Raw genomic sequence first — 25593 nt, 5'->3', positions numbered from 1 at the left:
ATTTTGTTCTAGAAATAAGTCGTTCCACTTAATCCTTCTAATTTTGCCCGCTAAGTAATCTTGGAATCTCCAAACCCATTTTCCTGTTTAATATTTTCGTGACAAATTTTCTAATTCTTAATTTGGATTCCTATTAAATAAGAAGTATATTTCCATGAAATAAGTCAGAAATATTGCACGCCCAGCTTGTATATTTTGATTGTGAGTGAACACTGCATTTCGCTGAACTTTAATCTTCTGCAACACTAATACGTAGTTCTAAATTTCCCACTTCATTTAACATTTAGTAGTTCTTACAAAACAGTGTATGTGTGTGTCTTAGCCCAATTACAGAGATCTTCTGCTTGTGTGGAGTAAAAGCTCCTCCAAACACACTGCTACAATTTATGCATAGTACTAGTGGCTAGCTCTCCCAGTCTCTCACTTGATGGACTGAAACTTGCTACTAGATTTTAGGCGCGAATGGTGGGGCTGAGGCTTGGGCAATTGGGAGCTGGAGGCGAAGTCAGTGGACTGACTAAACCTAACCTGCCGTCTGATTTCCTCCCATCTGTGGCAATGCTTGCAGTCGTGCAATTAGACCAGTTGCACGAGTCACATTGTGTGGCTTTCTCTCACCATGCGTGTCCCATCCTCACAGCTGCATGTTTAGGTGGCATTTAATATGAACTAACGAAAAGAAAAACAGCATATATCTCTCAGCCACCCTTAACTGTTTCAGGGCTGGAAGGCATGTGTTGGGGCAAGCTGGTGCAAGAAGGAGAACTTTACCCACTCTAGTAAAGCCATCACAACTTGCTGAGCAGATATTACTTGAGTTTGTGACGGGAGTACTGTCAGACAGGCTGATATTATCCTCCACCTAACAAATACACCTCAGTCAATTGAGTCTCTCTAATTTTCAACTGGGCAATGAGGCTGGAAGCCTCGCAACAATGGAAAGTCCCACCAAAGGAGAGACGGTGACATTTGGGGAAGGAATGCATTGATACTAGATGAATTTGTGGAAGCTAATGTGATTTGTTTGACATGGGGAGGAAACTAGAGGTCATCAATAAGAACATAAGAACATAAGAATTAGGAACAGGAATAGGCCATCTAGCCCCTCGAGCCTGCTCCGCCATTCAAAAAGATCATGGCTGATCTGGCCGTGGACTCAGCTCCACTTACCCGCCCGCTCCCCATAACCCTTAATTCCCTTATTGGTTAAAAATCTATCTATCTGTGATTTGAATACATTAAATGAGCTAGCCTCAACTGCTTCCTTGGGCAGAGAATTCCACAGATTCACAACCCTCTGGGAGAAGAAATTCCTTCTCAACTCGGTTTTAAATTGTCTCCCCCGTATTTTGAGGCTGTGCCCCCTAGTTCTAGTCTCCCCGACCAGTGGAAACAACCTCTCTGCCTCTATCTTGTCTATCCCTTTCATTATTTTAAATGTTTCTATAAGATCACCCCTCATCCTTCTGAACTCCAAGGAGTAAAGACCCAGTCTACTCAATCTATCATCATAAGGTAACCCCCTCATCTCCGGAATCAGCCTAGTGAATCGTCTCTGTACCCCCTCCAAAGCTACTATATCCTTCCTTAAGTAAGGTGACCAAAACTGCACGCAGTACTCCAGGTGCGGCCTCACCAATACGCTATAGAGTTGCAGCAGGACCTCCCTGCTTTTGTACTCCATCCCTCTCTTATAAGATAGTCATCAAGAAATCAAATGGTGAATTCAGGAGAAACTTCTTTACCCGGAGAGTGGTGAGAACGTGAAACTCACTACCACAGGGAGTGGTTCAAGCGAATAGTATAGATGCATTTAGGGGAGGCGAGATAAGCATATGAGGGAGAAGGGAATAGAAGGTTATGCTGATAGATTTAGATGAGCAAAGATGGGAGGAGGCTCGAGTCGGGCATAAATGCTGGCATGGACTGGTTGGGCCAAATGGCCTGTTTCTGTGCAGTATATCCTGTGTAATGCTATATAACTGAGCGGAAAAGAAAGAGGAAAGAATGCAATGGAGAAATTGTTATGTTACATCCCTGATGTTAATCAATCAGATGGTGAATTTTCGCTATTTCAAACAGTGCGAAGAAACTGGTATGCCAAATATTTATTAAAAGCTTTTAAAGAATATTAAAGTCAATATAACCCAACAAAATATATCTTTGAAAATATGCAGTGCCAATTCATTCCATTGTCAGAATATGTCCCAAGTTAAAATAACTCAACAACGAAATGGCAGAGTGAAGAGAAATAAATAGACATTCTAGCTACTTCAGCACACTCAACAGTTGCCATGGCTCCCAATTACTGACTGATCATTGCAAAATAGTAGGTGTTGGCCTTTCTCTCAGAGCATTCATCTGAACGGAAACACAATTCAGGATGTGAAACATTCTCATAGTCTTATAGTGCAATTTTACTTTTATTTAACACTTTATATATTTATTTTGGAAATCTGAATAATCCCGCCCCCCCCCTCCCCCCAAGATTCCCAGTCTGTACATTGTGCAAATATATATGTTCTGTAAACACCACAAAGAACATCAATCAACAAACTCATTTCATTTATAACAAGGATGGCTGATTCAGCATCGCAACATTTGTTGCTTTCTTGATCAATGTTCAATTCTTCTCCCTTCTGTGGTTTACGATCTACTTCCCTCAAATTGATTTAGTTCCCTACACGTCTAAATTGGTAATTCTTTTTATAATACATATGTTCTTCTGGATACCCGGTAGATTGCTGTCTGATATATCTGATATCTGTTGGTTTTCCGTGTTGAGAAATGCACGTGGCCACGAGCCATGGTCCTTACCGACAATAAAAGTTGAATGTTTCTTCCCATAATCTCAACTAGCTATAAACACTGTGTCTGGCCAATTTTGGCCTAAAATTAGATTACAGTTGATCCTTGTCGTTTAGTTCCAAACGTTCTCTTACGGAGGCGGGTAATGAATTTATGAGTGTCTCTTCCACAACAAGGCCTCCTAATTTAAAGTTACACCGGCCTAGTTCTACAGGCAGGGATTCCAGCTGGTTTCCAATAAGTTCCAAATGTACAAGGTTCACCAGATCACCCACTAGAGGTGATAACACGGTCAGGCTGTTTCTCCCCACAAGCAATGTCCGCAGGGTACTGCATTGAAATAGTCCATTGGGTAAAGCTTCCAACTAGAAAAGAACACCAAGTTAAAAATGAATCAGTTTGGCCATGGTATAATGGTTTCTAACTGAAAACTTTTACTATAACATATATACATCGAGCATAACTGCGACTTCAAAATTCTCATCCTTATTTTCAAATCCCACCATGGTCTCACCCCTCCCTATCTCTGTAATCTCCTCCAGCTCCACAACCCCCCGAGATGTCTGCGCTCCTCTAATTCTGCCCTCTTGAGCATCCCTGATTATAATCGCTCAACCATTGGTGGCCGTTCCTTCTGTTGCCCAGGCCCCAAGCTCTGAAACTCCCTGTCTAAACTTCTCCGCCTCTCTACCTCTCTTTCCTCCTTCAAGATGCTCCTTAAAACCTACCTCTTTGACCTGCGCTAATTTCTACTTATGCGGCTCGGTGTCAAATTTTTAATCTCGTAACACTCCTGTGAAGCACCTTGGGACGTTTCACTACGTTAAAGCTGCTATATAAATACAAGTTGTTGTTGTTGTTGTTAATTGCACATCAAGCTGCAGTATAATGTTTAACATTAAAACAAAAAGTTCTGGTGGCAAAACCGTGACAAATGGTCATTGCAATCATATCTCACAGATGTGGCATCCAAGAATGTTAAATCAAGTAAGTGTTCACATCTACCAAATAATTCCAAAACTTACTTAGTCAAAGAATTAAAATACAATTAACAACAGAAACTGCTGGAAATGCTCAACAGGTCAGGCAGCAGAGTTAACGTTTCAGGTCAATGACCTTTCGTCAGAGCTGCAGCACGGAATCTCAGAGCTGTGTGTCAGTGACTGCCCTCTTTGCCATTGAACTTCTGACCCGTCACTTTATTGTGTTAGATTTGGAATGCCCTGACCAGCTGTTCGATACATCCCAACAGGAAGGATGGGGAGAGCGGTTAAAGTCATTCCCAGCTTTTGTGCACTTGTCCTGGGAATGGATGTGCAGGGGTTAGGGCACGAGACAAATAACCCAACATCATACGTTCAAATCACACATACACATGGCAAGTTGTGGGATTGAATTCAATACTTTCAATACGATTGATGCATTTTAGGGGAAGCTAGATAAACACATGAGGGAGAAAGGAATAGAAGGATATGTTGATAAGGATAGGGTGTGGTGAAGTAAGGTGGGAGGAGACCCGTGTGGATCATCAACACCAGTATGGACTGGTTGGGCCGAACAGCCTGTTTCTGTGTAATTCTATGCACTACATCTGGTGGAAAATTTTAAAAACGGAAAACCCAACCCCATCCCGTCTCCAACCTGCCCATTTAACGGAGGTGGATCAGGGAATGGCGGGGGGCAGGGAGGAGGGTGACCAACCCGCTCTCAGGAGACTGGCTGGTCACTAAAATCTTTTAAGGAGGCAGCGTGCCCCCATTTTAACTAATGTTTTATTTTTTAACTTCTGTAGGCCAGGTTTTCCGGGACTCGGGAATCCCGGCAGGAAAAAGGAGGCGAGAAGGGCCGGATTCATGAGGCAAGTGCCTTTGCAGCACTGCTTGTGGGCCAGGAGGAGCAGGAGTGTCTTCCCCTGTTGTCGGCTGACCAACCGCCCCCCCCTTGCTGTTCGATTCCCCACCCCAATTTCCGATCTCCCCATCCCCCACCCCCCCACCTCGGCAATGTCGGATTACCCCTTCGCGATGTGGGATTCCCCCGTAATATCGACCTGAATCGCTATCCGCCCCCCGGCTGATGGCCAGGCTGACAGACAGCAGCCTGTCAAGCTGGCTGGCTGTTGGGTGGGAAACCCGTTGAGATCATTTAAAACAGGTCTTACCGTTATATTCGGCAGGACCTGTGGGAAACTCTTAGCCCCGGGTTTCCCGTCACAAATCCAACTCCCCACCCCCGCCGCCCTTGCTCTCTTCCCGGCTCCATGTTATTATTGGGCCCGAAGTGGTTGACACCGAATACCTTCTGAAGTGTTGGCCGTTTCCGGTGGAACAAATGAAAATGAAAAATAAACCTGGGAGTGGGCTGGCCATAGTTGATGGGTGGTTTATAAGGAGAGAAAATTGTTTGCCGAAGCCCACATTGCAGGATGACATAATACAACATAAAGCTGAGATATCATAAAAGGTTACTGCACAAGATAAAAGTTCACGGGGTTGGGGGTAATATATTAGCATGGATAAAGGATTGGTTAACGAACAGAAAATAGAGAGAAGGGATAAATGGTTCATTCTCGGGTTGGCAATCAGTAACCAGGGGGGTGCCGCAGGGATCAGTGCTGGGACCCCAACTATTTACAATCTACATTAATGACTTGGAGGAAGGACCGAGTGTAACTAGCCAAGATTGCTGACGATACAAAGATGGGGGGAAAAGCAATGTGTGAGGAGGACACAAAAATTCTGCAAAAGGACATTGACAGGCTAAGTGAGTGGGCAAAAATTTGGCAGATGGAGTATAATGTTGGAAAGTGTGAGGTCATGAACTTTGGGAGAAAAAAATCAAAGAGCAAGTTATTATTTAAATGGAGAAAGATTGCAAAGTGCTGCAGTACAGCGGGACCAAGGGGTACTTGTGCATGAAACACAAAAGGTTAGTATTTGGTATAGCAAGTGATCAGGAAGGCCAATGGAGTCTTGGCCTTTATTGCAAAGGGGATGGAGTATAAAAGCGGGGAAGTCTTGCTACAGTTGTACAGGGTATGGGTGAGGCCACACCTGGAATACTGCGTGCAGTTTTGGTTTCCATATTTACGAAAGGATATACTTGCTTTGGAGGCAGTTCAGAGAAGGTTCACTAGGTTGATTCCAGAGATGAGGAGGTTGACTTATGAGGAAAGGTTGAGGAGGTTGGGCCTCTACTCATTGGAGTTCAGAAGAATGAGAGGTGATCTTATCGAAACGTATAAGATTATGAGGGGGCTTGACAAGGTGAATGCAGAGAGGATGTTTCCACAGATGGGGGAGACTAGAACTAGAGGGCATAATCTTAGAATAAGGGGTCGCCCATTTAAAACTGAGATGAGGAGAAATTTCTTCTCTCAGAGGGTTGTAAATCTCTGGAATTTGCTGCCTCAAAGAGCTGTGGAAGCTGGGACATTGAATAAATTTAAGACAGAAATAGACAGTTTCTTAAACGATAAGGGAATAAGGGGTTATGGAGAGCGGGGCAGGGAAGTGGAGCTGAGTCCATGATCAGATCAGCCATGATCGTATTAAATGGCGGAGCAGGCTCGAGGGGATGTATGACCTACTCCTGCTCCTATTTCTTATGTTCTTATGTTCTTTAATCAGAAAGTGGTGATTTGGTGACATTAAACTTGGAGGTTACAAGCCGGGAGGTTGTGGCAAGAAGATCAGACTGAGGGAGATAAGGAGTTCCACAGTTTAGAGATCCTGGGAGCAAATGAATAAGAGCAGGATTTCAGCACCGTGTGGTTGTAGGGGGGCGGGAGATGGGGACAGGGGCAGGGGGAGAAAGAATTTACAGGCTGGTGCATTTAATCTGCCTGGGCTGTAATTTGGCTGAGCAAATTACTCGCCCATTGAAGAATCATAGAATCCTAGAATGATACAGCACAGAAGGAAACCATTCGGCCCATTGTCCCTGTGCCGCCTTTTTGCTAGAGCGGTTCAATTAATCCCAATACCCTGAGAACATGCCCGATTTTTATTTTAAACCAGGTGGTTTCTGACAGTCGATACACATCACCAATTTTACGCCTGGTTAACAAATTGAAAATCTATCCCAATATTTTTTGGTACACATATTCATTTTCTGCTCCAGCTGCTGAATTTTGCCATGTAAAGGACCATAGACATTAACGGCACTGAAGGAGCTCATTCAGCCCATTTCCTGCCGCAAAGCATCCCATGTTCTGACAACCCTCTATGTAAAGACATTTCTCCAAAATCTCTCCTCACTCTTTTACAAGACCTCTTGTCACTGCCTCCTCAATCAGAGGAACTAGTTATTTTCCTTTTCACCTTATCAAAAACCCTTCATAATTTAAAAAAAAACCTCCATTAAAACTGCTCACATTGGTCATGGGAGGCCAGAGTTCAATACTTTACCAATGGAGTCATAGAAACATAGAAAATAGGTGCAGGAGTAGGCCATTCGGCCCTTCGAGCCTGCACCACCATTCAATATGATCATGGCTGAACATGCAACTTCAGTACCCCACTCCTGCCTTCTCTCCATACCCCTTGATCCCTTCAGCCATAAGGACCACATCTAGCTCCCTTTTGAATATATCTAACGAGTCTTTTCTGTTCCATATCTCAAATCTTCACAAAACATGGCAGAAAGTCGGGGCTAATCAAAAACTGCCATGTGAGACACATTGTATAATTCACTACTCTGGATCTCTCCTCCTCTCCCTCATATACCTCAGCCTCAATATGTTGCACTCTGTGCATTGGTGGTGATGCTTTCTTTCAGCTACACTTGGAAAAGCCTTGATGCTTTTGTTGACCGAACAACCAATGGAGATTGAAGTTGGCACATTTTCACCTTTCAGATGATGAAATGTCAAAAATGAGCTTGGACTTTTTTTGTTGTTGTAAGTACGGGTCATTTTACAATAATTGAATCAATTACCACTTCAGAGTTCTGTAGAATAAGTTACTTAACTTCCGGCAAGAAATTTTGACGACAGATTTAGAAGCAAGGTGAAGTAAAATAACCTCACTGCAGCAACATGTTTACAATATCAGGAGACAGACAACCCAACTCCTGGCAAAGCGACACAAAAGGTGCTCAAGCAATCTAAAGCAAAGCTCAGGAAATGGGAACCAGTGCATTCCCAATCCACTAAACAACACAGTAGCAACTGAGTTGCTAATGGAGTTTAATTGTACAAAACGATAGAAGTATTCCAGAACAAATAACAAAAGCATTTGAAAAGTAAAAAAACACACGCACTGAGAACAATACCAGGAAACAATAATAAAAGTCAACAGATTAAGCAACAAGAAATTCTCATTGTCGAACTGCTCTGTTGGCAACAGGTTACAGTTCTTTTTCTGGCTCTTGGTCTGGGTGGGGAGTCAGATTCTGCTGTTTATCCAGCTGCTGCAATGAAGGAAAGTCTTCGTAGCAGTGAAGATTTTTAATAAAGTAAAGGTCGCCAATGTGAATCATTTTCACCATCACAGTATTATGAATGGTTGGCCAGTCGAAGCATTTAATTGAAAAATCATGAGTGACAAAAGGCAACTGGAACAACAAGGCCAAGTATTCTTGTTTATCTACAGACAGGAAATGCCGATGACGGCTTTAAATCAATAACAAGATGCGGTAAGGACATTTTCACTATCTAGGAAGGAGGGGCCACAGCAGTTGTTATATCTTGGTCATGAACTGGTCTGTTCTTACAGCCAAAGACCCTTGTATGTGATTTCCCAATGACGTGAAATATCTTGTGCTGTGCATGGAGAAAGAGTCAGACTGAACACTGTGAGCTCAAAGTAAAGCGTGACCTTAGTCTTTTATTGCAGGTCTCCAGAGTGCCTCTCCAACCTGTGAAGCCTCCTTAAATACCTGTGCTCCCAAGGGATTATGGGATAGAAACATAGAAACATAGAAAATAGGTGCAGGAGTAGGCCATTCAGCCCTTCGAGTCTGCACATCCATTCAATAAGATCATGGCTGATCATTCCCTCAGTAACCCTTTCCTGCTTTCTCTCCATATTCCTTAAGCCCCTTATCCATAAGGGCCATATCTAACTCCCTCTTAAATATATCCAATGAACTGGCATCAACAACTCTCTGCGGTAGGGAATTTCACAGGTTAACAACTCTCTGAGTGAAGAAGTTTCTCCTCATCTCAGCCCTAAATGGCCTACCCCTTATCCTAAGACTATGTCCCCTGGTTCTGGATTTCTCCAACATCGGGAACAATCTACCTGCATCTAACCTGTCCAGTCCCGTCAGAATCATTTATGTTTCTATGAGATCCCCTCTCATCCTTCTAAACTCCAATGTATAAAGGCCCAGTTGATCCAGTCTCTCCTCATATGTCAGTCCAGCCATCCCGGGAATCAGTCTGGTGAACCTTCGCTGCACCCCCTCAATAGCAAGAACGTCCTTCCTCAGATTAGGAGACCAAAACTGAACACAATATTCCAGGTGAGGCCTCACCAAGGCCCTGTACAACTGCAGTAAGACCTCCCTGCTCCTATACTCAAATCTCCTAACTATGAAGGCCAACATATCATTTGCCTCTTCACCGCCTGCTGTACCTGTATGCCAACTTTCAATGACTGATGAACCATGACACCCAGGTCTCGTTGCACCTCCCCTTTTCCTAATCTGCCACCATTCAGATAATACACTGTCTTTTTTGCCCCCAATGTGGATAACCTCACATTTATCCACATTATACTGAATCTGCCATGCATTTGCCCACTCACCTAACCTGTCCAAGTCACCCTGCAGGCTCTTAGCGTCCCCCTCACAGCTCACACCGCCACCCAGTTTAGTGTCATCTGCAAACTTGGAGATATTACACTCAATTCCTTCATCCAAATCATTGATGTATATTGTAACGAGCTGGGGTCCCAGCACTGAGCCCTGCGGCACTCCACTAGTCATTGCCTGCCATTCTGAAAAGGACCTGTTAATCCCGACTCTCTGCTTCCTGTCTGCCAACCAGTTCTCTATCCACGTCAGTATATTACCCCCAATACCATGTGCTTTGATTTTGCACACCAATCTCTTGTGTGGGACCTTATCAAAAGCCTTTTGAAAGTCCAAATACACCACATCCACTGGTTCTCTCTTGTTCACGCTACTAGTTACATCCTCAAAAAATTCCAGATTTGTCAAGCATGATTTCCCCTTCATAAATCCATGCTGACTTGGACCGATCCTGTCACTGTTATCCAAATGCACTGCTATTTCATCCTTAATAATTAATTCCAACATTTTCCCCATCACTGATGTCAGGCTAACCGGTCTATAATTACCCACTTTCTCTCTCCCTCCCTTTTTGAAAAGTGGTGTTACATTAGCTACCCTCCAGTCTATTGGAACTGATCCTGAGTCAATAGACTGTTGGAAAATGATCACCAATGCATCCTCTATTTCTAGGGCCACTTCCTTAAGTACTCTCGGATGCAGACTGTCAGGCCCCGGGGATTTATCGGCCTTCAATCCCATCAATTTCTCTAACACAATTTCCTGCCTAATAAGGATATCCTTCAGTTCCTCCTTCTCACTAGACCCTCGTTCCCATAGTACTTTCGGAAGGCTATTTGTGTCTTCCTTAGCGAAGACAGAACCAAAGTATTTGTTCAATTGGTCTGCCATTTCTTTGTTCTCCATTATAAATTCACCTGAATCCGACAGCAAGGGACCAACATTTGTCTTCACTAATCTTTTTCTCTTCACATATCTATAGAAGCTTTTGCAGTCAGTTTTTATGTTCCCGGCAAGCTTACTCTCATACTCTATTTTCCCCCTTTTAATTAAAACCTTTGTCCTCCTCAGCTGAATTCTAAATTTCTCCCAGTCCTCAGGTTTGCTGCTTTTTCTGGCCAATTTATATGCCTCTTTCTTGGATTTAACACTATCCTTAATTTCCCTTGTTAGCCACGGTTGAGCCACCTTCCCCGTTTTATTTTTACTCCAGACAGGGATGTACAATAACTGAAGTTCATCCATGTGATCTTTAAATATTTGCCATTGCCTATCCACCGTCATGAGAACATAAGAACATAAGAATTAGGAACAGGAGTAGGCCATCTAGCCCCTCGAGCCTGCTCCGCCATTCAAAAAGATCATGGCTGATTTGGCCGTAGACTCAGCTCCACTTAACCGCCCGCTCCCCATAACCCTTAATTCCCTTATTGGTTAAAAATCTATCTATCTGTGATTTGAATACATTCAATGAGCTAGACTCAACTGCTTCCTTGGGCAGAGAATTCCACAGATTCACAACCCTCTGGGAGAAGAAATTCCTTCTCAATTCAGTTTTAAATTGGCTCCCCCATATTTTGAGGCTGTGCCCCCTAGTTCTAGTCTCCCCGACCAGTGGAAACAACCTCTCTGCCTCTAGCTTGTCTATCCCTTTCATTATTTTAAATGTTTCTATAAGATCACCCTCATCCTTCTGAACTCCAAGGAGTAAAGACCCAGTCTACTCAATCTATCATCATAAGGTAACCCTCTCGTCTCCGGAATCAGCCTAGTGAATCGTCTCTGTATCCCCTCCAAGGCTAGTATATCCTTCCTTAAGTAAGGTGACCAAAACTGCAGGCAGTACTCCAGGTGCGGCCTCACCAATACCCTATACAGTTGCAGCAGGACCTCCCTGCTTTTGTACTCCAACCCTCTCGCAATGAAGGCCAACATTCCATTCGCCTTCCTGATTACCTGCTGCACCTGCAAACTAACTTTTTGGGATTCATGCTCAAGGACCCCCAGGTCCCTCTGCACCGCAGCATGTTGTAATTTCTCCCCATTCTAATAATATTCCCTTTTACTGTTTTTTTTCCCAAGGTGGATGACCTCACAGTTTAACTCCTGCCCAACAGCACTAGCAAACACTCCCCCTAGGACATTGGTTCCGGCCCTGCCCAGGTGCAGACCGTCCGGTTTGTACTGGTCCCACCTCCCCCAGAACCGGTTCCAATGGCCCAGGAATTTGAATCCCTCCCTGCTGCATCACTGCTCAAGCCATGTATTCATCTGTGCTATCCTGCGATTCCTACTCTGACTAGCACGTGGCACTGGTAGCAATCCCGAGATTACTACTTTTGAAGTCCTACTTTTTAATTTAGCTCCTAGCTCCTTAAATTCGTTTCGTAGGACCTCATCCCTTTTTTTTACCTATGTCGTTGGTACCAATGTGCACCACGACAACTGGCTGTTCTCGCTCCCTTTTCAGAATGTCCTGCACCCGCTCTGAGACATCCTTGACCCTTGCACCAGGGAGGCAACATACCATCCTGGAGTCTCGGTTGCGGCCGCAGAAACGCCTATCTATTACCCTTACAATTGAATCCCCTGTCACTATCGCTCTCCCGCTCTTTTTCCTGCCCCCCTGTGCAACAGAGCCAGCCATGGTGCCATGAACTTGGCTGCTGATGCTCTCCCCTGATGAGTCATCCCCCTCAACAGTACTCAAAGCAGTGTATCTGTTTTGCAGGGGGATGACCACAGGGGACCCCTGCATTACCTTCCTTGCACTACTCTTCCTGCTGGTCTTCCATTCCCTATCTGGCTGTGGACCCTTCACCTGCGGTAAGACCAACTCACTAAACGTGCTACTCACGTCATTCTCAGCATCGTGGATGTTCCAGAGTGAATCCACCCTCAGCTCCAGGGCCACAATGCGGTCTGTCAGAAGCTGGAGGCGGATACACTTCCTGCACACGTAGTCGTCAGGGACACCGGAAGTGTCCCCGAGTTCCCACATGGTACAGGAGGAGCATATCACGTGACCAAGCTCTCCTGCCATGAATTAACCCTTAGATACACTTAATTTGGCGACAACACTGTTAACAGGTTATTTACTGATATAAAAAAGAAAAAGAAAAGCTGCTCACCAATCACCAGCCAATCACTTACCCCTTTGGCTGTGACGTCACCTTTTGATTTCTTTCTACTTCTTTTTTGCTTTTTCTCCCGGCTGGAGCTGTACAAGCCATGCCTTTATAGGCCTCCCGACACCATGCACTCCCGCCTCCCGGACTGCCGCCGCCTCTCGCTGCCGCTGGGCCTTTTGTAGGCCTCACCACACACCTCGAGCTCCCCCCACCAATCTGCCGCCGCCTCTCGCAGCCACTGGGCCTTTATAGGCCTCTCCACGCACCTCGAGCTCCCACCTCCGTCAACCCTTTAAGTATCATTTGCCAGTCTACTCTAGCCAATTCATGCCTCAAACCATCGAAGTTACCTTTCCTTAAGTTCAGGAGCCTAGTTTCTGAATTAACTGTGTCACTCTCCATCCAAATAAAGAATTCTACCATGTAATGGTCACTCTTCCCCAAGGGGTCTCGCACAACAAGATTGCTAATTAGTCCTTTCTCATTATACATCACTCAGTCTAGGATGACCAGCTCCCTGGTTGGTTCCTCGACATATTTGTCTGGAAAACCATCCCTAATACACTCCAGGAAATCCTCCTCCACCGCATTGCTACCAGTTTGGTTTGCCCAATGAATATGTAGATTAAAGTCGCCCATGATAACTGCTGTACCTTTATTGCATGCATCCCTAATTTCTTGTTTGATGCTGTCCCCAAACTTACTACTACTGTTTGGTGGTCTGTACACAACTCCCACTAACGTTTTCTGCCCCTTGCTATTCTGCAGCTCCATCCATACCGATTCCGCATCATCCAAGCTATTGTCCTTTCTTACCATTGCATTAATTTCCTCTTTAACCAGGAATGCCACACCGCCTCCTTTTCCTTTCTGTCTATCCTTCCTAAATGTTGAATACCCCTGGATGTTGAGTTCCCAGCCTTGATCACCCTGGAGCCATGTCTCTGTGATGCCAATTACATCATACCCGTTAACTGCTATCTGCGCAGTTAATTCGTCCACCTTATTCCGAATACTCCTCGCATTGAGGCACAGAGTCTTCAGGCTTGTCTTTCTAACACACTTTGCCCCTTTAAGATTTTGCTGTAATGTGGCACTTTTTGATTTTTGCCTTAGGATTCTCTAACCTCCACTTTTACTTTTCTTCTTTCTATCTTTTGCTTCTGCCCCCATTCTACTTCCCTCTGTATCCCTGCATAGGTTCCCATCCCCCTGCCGTATTAGTTTAACCCTTCCCCAACAGCACTCATAAACACTATCCCTAGGACATTGGTTCCGGTCCTGCTCAGGTGCAGACTGTCCGGTTTGTACTGGTCCCACCTCCCCCAGAACCTGTTCCAATGTCCCAGGAATTTGAATCCCTCCCTGCTGCACCACTCCTCAAGCGACGTATTCATCTGAGCTATCCTACGATTCCTACTCTGACTAGCACGTGGCACTGGTAGCAATCCTGAGATTACTACTTTTGCGGTCCTACTTTTTAATTTAGCTCCCAGCTCCCTAAATTCGTCTTGTAGGACCTCATCCCGTTTTTTTACCTATATCGTTGGTACCAATGTGCACCACGACAAGTGGCTGTTCACCCTCCCTTTTCAGAATGCCCTTCACCGTTCCTAGACATCCTTGACCCTTGCACCAGGGAGGCAACATACCATCCTGGAGTCTCGGTTGCAGCTGCGAAACATCTATCTATTCCCCTTACAATTGAATCCCCTATCACTTTTGCTCTCTCACTCTTTTTCCTGCCCTCCTGTGCAACAAAGCCACCCATGGTGCCATGAACTTGGCTGCTGCTGCCCTCCCCTGATGAGTCATCCCCCTCAACAGTACCCAAAGCGGTGTATCTGTTTTGCAGGGGGATGACCGCAGGGGACCCCTGCACTACCTTCCGTGCACTGCTCTTCCTGTTGGTCATCCATTCCCTATCTGACTGTGTACCCTGTGTACCCTGTGTACCCTGCGCAGTTTTCTGTGCCTGGCCTGTGGCAGCTGGCGTAGTTATATGTGGACAACGTGAGCGCCCATCTCTGGATGCGGGCCGATGCATTAATATTTATCCCTTTACTCTTGGAAAACAGAGATATAAGTGACTTATAGTCGGTTTCCAATTCGAATTTTAGCCCAAACAGGTATTGATGCATTCTCTTTACCCCATAGACACACGCTAACGCTTCTTTCTCAATCATGGTGCAGGCGCTCTCAGCCTTAGACAGACTCCTGATGCATAAGCAACCGGTTGCAGTTTCCGAAATCATTAGCTTGTTGCAATACACACCCGACGCCATATGACGACGCATCACATGCTAGTACCAAATGTTTACATGGACCATACAACACAAGTAGTTTGTTTGAGCATAACAATTTTCTCGCTTTTACAAAGGCATTTTCTTGGCGTTTGCCCCAAACCCATTCACCCCCTTTTCGTAGTAAGACATGCAGTGGTTCTAGAAATGTGCTGAGACCCAGTAAGAAGTTACCAAAGTAGTTCAAGAGTCCCAGAAACGACCGCAGCTCCGTCACGTTCTGTGGCCTCGGTGCGTTTTCGATTGCCTCCGTCTTCGCATTGGTGGGCCTGATACCGTCCACCGCAATCCTGCTTCCCAAGAACTCCACTTCAGGCACCAGGAAAACACACTTCGAGCATTTTAACCTGAGCCCCACGCAGTTGAGTCGACTACGAACCTCCTCCAGATTCTGCAGGTGCTTGACTGTGTTCCGACCTGTGACCAAAATGTCATCTTGGAAGACCACAGTGTGCGGGACCGACTCCAGTAAACTTTCCATGTTTCTCTTGAATATTGCCACCGCTGATCGGATTCCAAACAGGCATCTGTTATAAACAAAAAGACCTTTGTGCGTGTTGATGCAGGTGAGGGCCTTGAATGATTCCTCCAGTTCCTGCGTCATGTAGGCTGATGTCAGATCCAGCTTCGTGAACGTCTTTCCTCCCACCAGCGTTGCAAAGCGGTCGTCAGCCTTTGGTAGTGGGTTTTGGTCCTGCAGGGAGAAACGATTGATAGTTACTTTGTAATCGCCACAGATTCTGACGGTGTCGTCTCCCTTGAGGACTGGGACAATAGGACTGGCCCACTCGCTGAACTCGACCAGTGAAATGATGCCCTCTCGTTGCAGCCGGTCTAGCTCAATCTCTACCCTTTCTTTCATCATGTACGGTACTGCTCTCGCCTTGTGATGGATGGGTCATGCCCCGGAATTAGGTATATCTGCACTTTTGCTCCTTGGATTTCCCAATGCCTGGTTCAAACAGCGAAGGAAATTTGTTTAAGACCTGGGCACACGAAGTGTCATCAGCGGGCGATAGCACTCGGACGTCGTCCCAGTTCCAGCGTATCTTTCCCAGCCAGCTCCTGCCGAATAGCATGGGACCAAAGTGGTAGCTTGTGCACTGCTCCATCGTAGGAGACCTTTATGGTAGCACTGCCGATTGCAGGAATCAGTTCTTTTGTGTAAGTTCTTAGTTTCGTGCGAACTGAAGTTAAGACTGGCCTTGAGGCCTTGCTACACCACAACCTTTTGAAAGTCTTTTTGCCCATGATGGACTGGCTCACGCCTGTGTCCAGCTCCATTGACACCGGGAGTCCATTTAGTTCAACATTCAGCATTATCGGGGGACAATTCATGGTGAATGAGTGCACCTCATGCCCCTCTGCCTCGTCGGTTTGAGGCTCTGGTTTGTCGTGAACCTCAATGGATCTGTCCTCCTCTGCAATATAGTAGTTTGCAGGTTTAACAGGCTTTGCAGCTTGCCTGCACACTTGTTGGAGGTGTCCCATTGTTCCACAGCCTTTGCAAACGTACTCTTTGAATCGGCATGAATGGAAACAATGATCACCCCCATAGTGCCAACAAGATTTTAATGGCCCAGCATTCATCACCCTTGATGGTAGACTCTGAGTCATCTGTGGACGTACAGTTGCAGGTACTTGTGACCTGCCCCATACGTTACGATTTGAAAACATCATCACTTTGTTCACAGTACTTGTAGTAGCACTTGTGTGCTGAGAGATTTGCTTCGTATTGTCACTGGTGGCAATGAACACCTGGGCTATCGCTATGATCTTACTCAAGGTTGGGGTCTCTACAGTCAAAAGTTTGCGAAGTATGGTTTCGTGGCCAATGCCATGTGCTCGAAATGTCCTTCAAATTCGCAATGTCCCGCAAGATGTCTTAGCTCGGTGACATAACCACTTCCTGGCCTTCAGACCTTTTGTAGATGTAGAACCGGTACCTCGCCATCAGAACGCTTTCCTTCGGCTTCAAATGCTCTCGGACCAGTGTGCACAAATCATCGTACGATTTCTCCGTGGGTTTCGCTGGAGAGAGCAGATTCTTCATGAGGCCATACGTTGGTGCCCCACAGACAGTGAGGAGGATCGCCCTTCATTTGGCAGCGCTCTCTTCCCCATCTAGCTCGTTGGCCACAAAGTATTGGTCGAGTCGCTCCACAAAAGTTTCCCAATCATCTCCCTCCGAGAATATCTCCAGGATGCCCACTGTTCTCTGCATCTTTTGGTTTGTTATCTGTATCTCGTCATCAATTGTTGTGAGTGGAGAAACAGTCAGACTGAACACTGTGAGCTCAAAGTAAAATGTGATCTTAGTCTTTTATTGCAGGTCTCCAGGGTGCCTCTCCAACCTTTGAAGCCTCCTTAAATACATGTGCTCCCAAGGGATTTTGGGATCCCTTGGGACTCCAGGGGATGAGCCCTCCAGTGGCTGTACAGAGTAAATACAAGTCCACATATATAACATCTTGAAAAAGAGGTTTGAAAACTGTATGCTTCTAATAGGAGTTCGACATGCAATGATTTGGACAATCCCAACCCAGTCTCTTGTGGGCATGGACCTATTTTCTATGCCTGGCACTAATTTTTAGCATCGTATCTTCTGCTCCTGGCACAGCAGGAAGTTGCCTCTAACCCGGCACCAACTGATCTAAATTGCCAATCTCACTCAAAGAGCTCACAGCATGGGTAGTGTGGCAAGTGGAAAGATGCTATACTGGTGCAGTGCAGTGGGTGTTCTGAGATCAGGCGCTTTTCTCTTCTATCCATGGGAATCTCCAGCCATCCTCTGCCCTTTCTCTCCCAAATCTCCTCGCTTACACTGGTCAAGTTACCCTGGCTTCATCAGTTGGTGCATTTTAGCCCCAACTGCAAGTTAACTGCTATAAACAGTCATCACGCATTCCTGCTGTCTGCTTCTCAGATTTGGGTTCTGAATTCCTGGGCTTCACTGGACATCAAGAATGCCTTCCTGCATTGGACTACACTGGACTACACATCTGCACTGGACTACACTGGACTACACCGCTACATTCCTGCACTGGACTACACTGGACTACACCTCTACGCTCCTGCACTGGACTACACCTCTACGTTCCTGCACTGGACTACACTGGACTACACCGTTACGTTCCTGCACTGGACTACACCACTACGTTCCTGCACTGGACTAAAATCTCTATGTTCCTGCACTGGACTACAGCACTACGTTCCTGCACTGGACTACAGCACTACGTTCCTGCACTGGACTACACTGGACTACACCTCTACGTTCCTGCACTGGACTACACCACTACGTTCCTGCACTGGACTAAAATCTCTACGTTCCTGCACTGGACTACACCACTCCGTTCCTGCACTGGACTACAATCTCTACGTTCCTGCACTGGACTACAATCTCTACGTTCCTGCACTGGACTACACTGAACTACAATCTCTACATTCCTGCACTGGACTACACCTCTACGATCCTGCACTGGACTACACCTCTACGTTCCTGCGCTGGACTACACTGGACTACACCTCTATGTTCTTGCACTGGACTACACCTCTACGTTCCTGCACTGGACTACACCTCTACGTTCCTGCACTGGACTACACCTCTACGTTCCTGCACTGGACTACACCTCTACGTTCCTGCACTGGACTACAATCTCTACATTCCTGCACTGGACTACAACCTCTACGTTCCTGCACTGGACTACAATCTCTACATTCCTGCACTGGACACAACCTCTACATTCCTGCACTGGACTACACCACTACATTCCTGCACTGGGCTACACCTCTACGTTCCTGCACTGGACTACACCTCTACGTTCCTGACCTGGACTACACCTCTACGTTCCTGCACTGGACTACACTGGACTACACCTCTATGTTCCTGCACTGGACTACACCTCTACGTTCCTGCACTGGACTACATCTCTACGTTCCTGCACTGGACTACACAGGACTACACCACTACGTTCCTGCACTGGACTACACCTCTACGTTCCTGCACTGGACTATACTGGACTACACCACTACGTTACTGCACTGGACTACACCTCTACGTTCCTGCACTGGACTACACTGGACTGCCCCACTACGTTCCTGCACTGGACTACACTTCTACGTTCCTGCACTGGACTACACTGGACTACAGCACTATATTCCTGCACTGGACTACAACCTCTACGTTCCTGCACTGGACTACACCACTACATTCCTGCACTGGACTGCACTGGACTACAAGCACTATGTTCCTACACTGTACTACACCTCTATGTTCCTGCCCTGGACTACACTGGACTACATCTCTACATTCCTGCACTGGACTACACCACTACATTCCTGCACTGGACTACAACCTCTACGTTCCTGCACTGGACTACACCTCTACGTTCCTGCACTGGACTACACTGGACTACACCTCTACGTTCCTGCACTGGACTACACCTCTACGTTCCTGACCTGGACTACATCTCTACGTTCCTGCACTGGACTACACTGGACTACACCACTACGTTCCTGCACTGGACTACACCTCTACGTTCCTGCACTGGACTACACCTCTACGTTCCTGCACTGGACTACACTGGACTACACCACCACGTTCCTGCACTAGACTACACCTCTACGTTCCTGCACTGGACTACACTGGACTACCCCACTACGTTCCTGTACTGGACTACACTTCTACGTTCCTGCACTGGGCTACACTGGACTACAGCACTATGTTCCTGCGCTGGACTACAACCTCCACGTTCCTGCACTGGACTACACGACTACATTCCTGCACTGGACTGCACTGGACTACACCTCTACGTTCCTGCACTGGACTACACCTCTACGTTCCTGCACTGGACTACAATCTCTACGTTCCTGCACTGGACTACACCTCTACGTTCCTGCACTGGACTACAATCTCTACATTCCTGCTCTGGACTACAACCTCTACGTTCCTGCACTGGACTACAATCTCTACATTCCTGCACTGGACTACAACCTCTATGTTCCTGCACTGGACTACACCACTACATTCCTGCACTGGACTACACCTCTACGTTCCTGCACTGTACTACACCTCTACATTCCTGCACTGGACTACACCTCTACGTTCCTGCACTGGACTACACTGGACTACACCTCTACGTTCCTGCACTGGACTACACCTCTATGTTCCTGCACTGGACTACACTGGACTACACCACTACGTTCCTGCACTGGACCACACCTCTACGTTCCTACACTGGACTACAGCACTATATTCCTGCGCTGGACTACAACCTCTACATTCCTGCACTGGACTACATCACTACATTCCTGCACTGGACTGCACTGGACTACAAGCACTACGTTCCTACACTGGACTACACCTCTATGTTCCTGCCCTGGACTACACTGGACTACACCTCTACATTCCTGCACTGGACTACACCACTACTTTCCTGCACTGGACTACAACCTCTACGTTCCTGCACTGGACTACACCTCTATGTTCCTGCCCTGGACTACACTGGACTACACCTCTACATTCCTGCACTGGACTACACCACTACTTTCCTGCACTGGACTACACTGGACTACAGCACTATGTTCCTGCACTGGACTACAACCTCTACGTTCCTGCACTGGACTACACCTCTACATTCCTGCACTGGACTACATCTCTACGTTCCTGCACTGGACTACACCTCTACGTTCCTGCACTGGACTACACTGGACTACACCACTATGTTCCTGCACTGGACTACACTTCTACGTTCCTGCACTGGACTACACTGGACTACAGCACTATGTTCCTGCACTGGACTACAACCTCTACGTTCCTGCACTGGACTACACCACTACATTCCTGCACTGGACTGCACTGGACTACAGCACTACGTTCCTACACTGGACTACACCTCTATGTTCCTGCCCTGGACTACACTGGACTACACCTCTACATTCCTGCACTGGACTACACCACTACATTCCTGCACTGGACTACACTGGACCTCATCTCTATGTTCCTGCATTGCACTACACTGGACTACACCACTACGTTCTTGCACTGGACTATACCTCTATGTTCCTGCACTGGACTGCACTGAACTACAGCACTATGCTTCTGCATTGGACTGCACTGAACTACATCGTAAGGCTCATTTGCTGTGCCAATAATCTGCTGCCAAAACAAAAAATGATCTTCTTTACTGTGGCTGTTTCTCTGCTGAGCTGGGTGACTTGATCGACTGTTTTTCTGCCTGATTGGTCACTGGCTTGTGTGGTTTTACATTTTCTCTGCCGCTTCTGATCTACAGTGACCTCCAACTTCGCGGGAGCTTCACCATCATCTTCCTGCACTGAAATCGACTCTCATTACCATGGTAATAACCTCCATCCCTCAATTCTCTACCCGTCAAATAGCTTCTGGTCTTCTCTTGCCTGCTTCTTCCGACTCCGAATTTGGACAACAGTTTGTTGATACTCCAAACCGATTCCATCCTACCGATGTCAACTTCTGCCCTCCACGGACCTCCAATTTTAACTTGGACTCCTTATTATTGTCACCAACCTACTCCCTGTTACTACCACGAAATATGCATCCCTATAATTACTACATAACTAGGCCTATGTAACTTGAGTTTTTCCCTGTATCCATTTGCCTGCGTATTTTGGCTGCCGTTCCGGACCCGAGCCATTCACTTCTATTTCTATTTCTTTCTCCCACTTTTCTTTTCTCTCTATCCTTCCCTGACCATTCTCTCCTGTCGTCATGCCTCCTTTAATCTCTCCTCTTACGGATACACCGCCCTCCCAAATCCCTGCCCCAATCCTTCATTACTCTTCGACATTCCTACTCTCCTGCTGCCGTCCCAGGATCGACTCCCTTTTGGACAAGTCTACAGCTTCCATCTGTGCCTCGCTTGGCATCCTGTGAAGGGCCCATCAATGCACTCGTTGTTGTCTCCTCAGGAGTAGCAACCCCAACATTCCCATCCCACTCTCCCACCAACCTTGCCACTCAGCTTGCTCCCGGGGGGCTAACCTTGCCAAGCTCCTCCCCATCCAGCTCACTGCTCCCAGCGCTGACCCTGTGGATGGAGGCAGTGGGGCAACCATCACCGACCCTCTCCGCACCTCCCCCCAGAACGTCTGTTCGCTTGCAAACAAGGTCTTTCCCATCCCAGAGCTTATCGTGGATGATGGCATCGACATCATGGCCCTGACAGAAACCTGGTTGAGAGGCGATGATACCTTACCCTTAAATGAAGCCTCCCCGCCTGTCTATACCTTTCACCACTTGCCCCTCTCAGACCGCCGTAGGGGCGGTGTGGCTCTCATCAGCAAATCACACCTTGATCTGTTCCCCTACTCCTCCAGCACCTTCTCCTCCTTTGAACATCTCATCCTATTCCACCCCTCTCACCTCTCATTTAAAATTCTCGTTCTCCCCCGCCCACCCAAGTACCATAAACATTCTATCACCGAGATTTCTTCACTGCTTTCCTCCGTCAGCCTCAGCACCAAGTGAGTTCTCATCCTTGGTGATTTCAACCTCCATCTCAATTCATCGTGCTCTCTCTCCTCTGAGTTCACTAGCCTCCTTTCCTCCCTTAATCTCTCCCTATATGTGAACTCCCCAACCTATATTCATGGCCGCACCCTCGACCTTGCCATCTCTTGTGGCCTTGCTATTCCTACCGTGTCAATTGCAGATAAGGCCATCTCTCACCATTTCCTTTTATCGTTGTCCACCCACATCCCCCTTCCCCCACCCAACCCTACTTCCTTCTGCGTCCGCCCCAGAAAAAACTCTCTCCAAACTCCAAACTGTTCAGCCTATGGCCCTCCATTCACCATGACATTTCTGCAGCCACCAACTGTTCAACCACACCCTCACCACCACCTTTGATGTCCTAGTCCCTACTGAAACAATTACTCGCTCTCACTCTGGCCGTTACCCCTGCTTACGGCCCTCATCTTCGCGCTCTCAAGTCCAAAGGATGCAAACTTGAATGGATGCGGCAGACAACTGGTTTAGCCATTCACCACCAGATCTGGCTAGACCACATCGAGCATTATCGGGGCCTTCTCTTGACTGCCAAAACTGCTCACTATTCCAGGATCATTCCAGAATGCAAAGATAACCCCCAGCTACTGTTCTCTACTGCTAACTGTCTTCTTAAACCCCTCTCCCCTGTCTCCACCACACTCACCTTCAACAACAAGTGCGAGGACCTCATGGACTTCTTTGTCTCAAAGATTGAGACCATCCGATCAGCTGCCTCTGCCACTTCCCTTCCTTCCCCTAACCCACAGGCCAAACTTCCTCTGAGGTTACCCCCTGTCCTAGCTCTGAACTCGCATCTTTCTCCAGTTTCTCTCTGATCTCCCCTCTTGACCTCTCCACGCTCATCTTTCCCATGAGACCCACTTCCTGCTCCCTTGACCCTATTCCCACTAAACTGCTGACCACCCAACTTCCTTTTTTGGCTCCCACGTTAGCTGACATTGTTAATGGTTCTCTCTCCTCAGGTACTGTCCCTCTCTCCCTCAAAGCAGCTGTCATCATCCCTCTCCTCAAAAAACCTACCCTTGACCCCACTGTGCTTGCAAGCTACTGCCCCATCTCCAACCTCCTTTTCCTCTCCAAAGTCCTTAAACGTGTTGTCAACCTCCCAAATCCGTACCCATCTTTCCCGGAACTCCGTGTTTGAATCCCTTCAATCTGGTTTCCGCCCCTCTCACAGTACCGAAACGGATCTCATCAATGTCACAAATGACATCCTTTGTGACTGTGACAAAGGTAACCTATCCCCCCTCATCCTTCTCAACCTATCTGTAGCCTTTAACATGGTTGACCACTCTATCCTCCTCCAACGTCGCTCCACCATCGTCCAGCTGGGTGGGACTGCACTCGCCTGGTTCCATTCTAATCTATCTAATCATAGCCAGGAAATCACCTGCATTGGCTTCACTTTGCACTCACGCATCATTACCTCTGGTGTCCCCCAAGGATCTATCCTTGGCCCCCTTCTATTTCTCATCTACATGCTGCCCCGTGACGACATTATCCAAAACCACGCCGTTAGTTTCCAAATGTACGCTGACGATACCCAGCTCTACGTCACTACCACTTCTCTCCGCCCCTCAATGGTCTCTAAATTGTGAGACTGCTTGTCCGACATCTAGTACTGGATGAGCAGAAATTATCTCCAATTAAATATTGGGAGGACTGAAGCCAACGTCTTTGGTCCCCGTCACAAACTGCATTCCCTGGCCACCGACTCCATCCCTCTCTCATGCATCTGTCTGAGGCTGAACCAGACTGTTCACAAACTACGTGCCATATTTGACCCTCAACTGAGCTTCCGGCCACATAATGGCGGCAAAACTAAAATTACCTATTTCCACCTCCATGACATTGCCCATCTCCGCCCCTGCCTCAGTTCATCTGTTGCTGAAACCCTCATCCATGCCTTTGTTACCTCTAGACTTGACGACTCCAATGCACTCCTGGCTGGTCTCCCACATTCTACCCTAGGTAAACTTGAAGTCATCCAAAACTCGACAGCCCGTGTTCTAACTCACACCAAGTCCTATTCTTCCCTGTGCTCGCTGACCTACATTGGCTCCCAGTTAAGCAATGCCTCGATTTCAAAATTCTCATCCTTATTTACAAATCTCTCCATCGAATCGCCACTCCCTATCTCTGCAATCATAGTCGACGTATTTACTAAGGCGTACGAAAGCATGGGCCTTACACTAAATATCAGTGAGAAAAAGGTCCTCCACCAGCCTGTCCTCGCCGCACAGCACTGCCCCCCAGATATCAAGATCCACGGCGTGGCCCTGGACAACGTGGACCATTTCCCTTATCCCGGGAGCCTCCTATCAACAAGAGCAGGCATTGACGACGAAGTTCAACACCACCTCCAGTGCGCCAGTGCAGCCTTCGGCCGCTTGAGGAAAAGAGTGTTTGAAGACCAGGCCCTCAAAATTGTCACCAAGCTCATGGTCTACAGGGCCGTAGTAATATCCACCCTCTTGTATGGCTCAGAGACGTGGACCATGTACAGTAGACACCTCAAGTCACTGGAGAAATAACACTAACGATGTCTCCGCACGTTCCTACAAATCCCCCGGAAGGACAGATGCACCAACATTAGCGTCCTCGCCCAGACCAACATCCCCAGCATTGAAGCACTGACCACACTTGATCAGCTCCGCTGGGCAGGCCACATAGTTCGCATGCCAGACACGAGACTCCCAAAACAAGCGCTCTACTGGGAACTCGTCCACGGCAAATGAGCCAAAGGTGGGCAGCGGAAACGTTACAAGGACACCCTCAAAGCCTCCCTGATAAAGTGCAACATCCCCACCTGGGAGTCCCTGGCCAAAGACTGCCCTAAGTGGAGGAAATGCATCCGGGAGGGCGCCGAGAGCATGCAGATATCAAGCGCAGGCAGCAGAAGAAGCATGCGGCAAACCACACTCCCTGCCCTCACCTTTCCTTCAACCACTGTCTGTCCCAGCTGTGACAGAGACTGTGGTTTTCATATTGGACTGTTCAGCCACCTAAGAACTCATGGTAAGAGTGGAAGCAAGTCTGCCTT

The 25593-nt window shown here is 47.1% G+C and overlaps 1 protein-coding gene across 1 annotated transcript in view; it reads right to left on the bottom strand.

Moving 5' to 3' along the window:
• Window positions 1-2900: 2900 nt before the first annotated feature.
• Window positions 2901-25593, bottom strand: part of LOC139268025 (volume-regulated anion channel subunit LRRC8B-like) — a 40635-nt gene continuing 17942 nt past the window's right edge. Inside the window, exon 2 of the mRNA XM_070886001.1 lies at window positions 2901-3173. Coding sequence (XP_070742102.1) covers window positions 2901-3173 — 273 coding nt within the window. The remainder of the gene's footprint in view (window positions 3174-25593) is intronic.

This window comes from Pristiophorus japonicus, chromosome 8 (genome assembly GCF_044704955.1).
Source record: "Pristiophorus japonicus isolate sPriJap1 chromosome 8, sPriJap1.hap1, whole genome shotgun sequence".
Lineage (NCBI taxonomy): Eukaryota > Metazoa > Chordata > Chondrichthyes > Pristiophoridae > Pristiophorus > Pristiophorus japonicus.
Note: the sequence above shows the minus strand (reverse complement) of the source record. Positions and strands in the feature narration are given on the sequence as shown.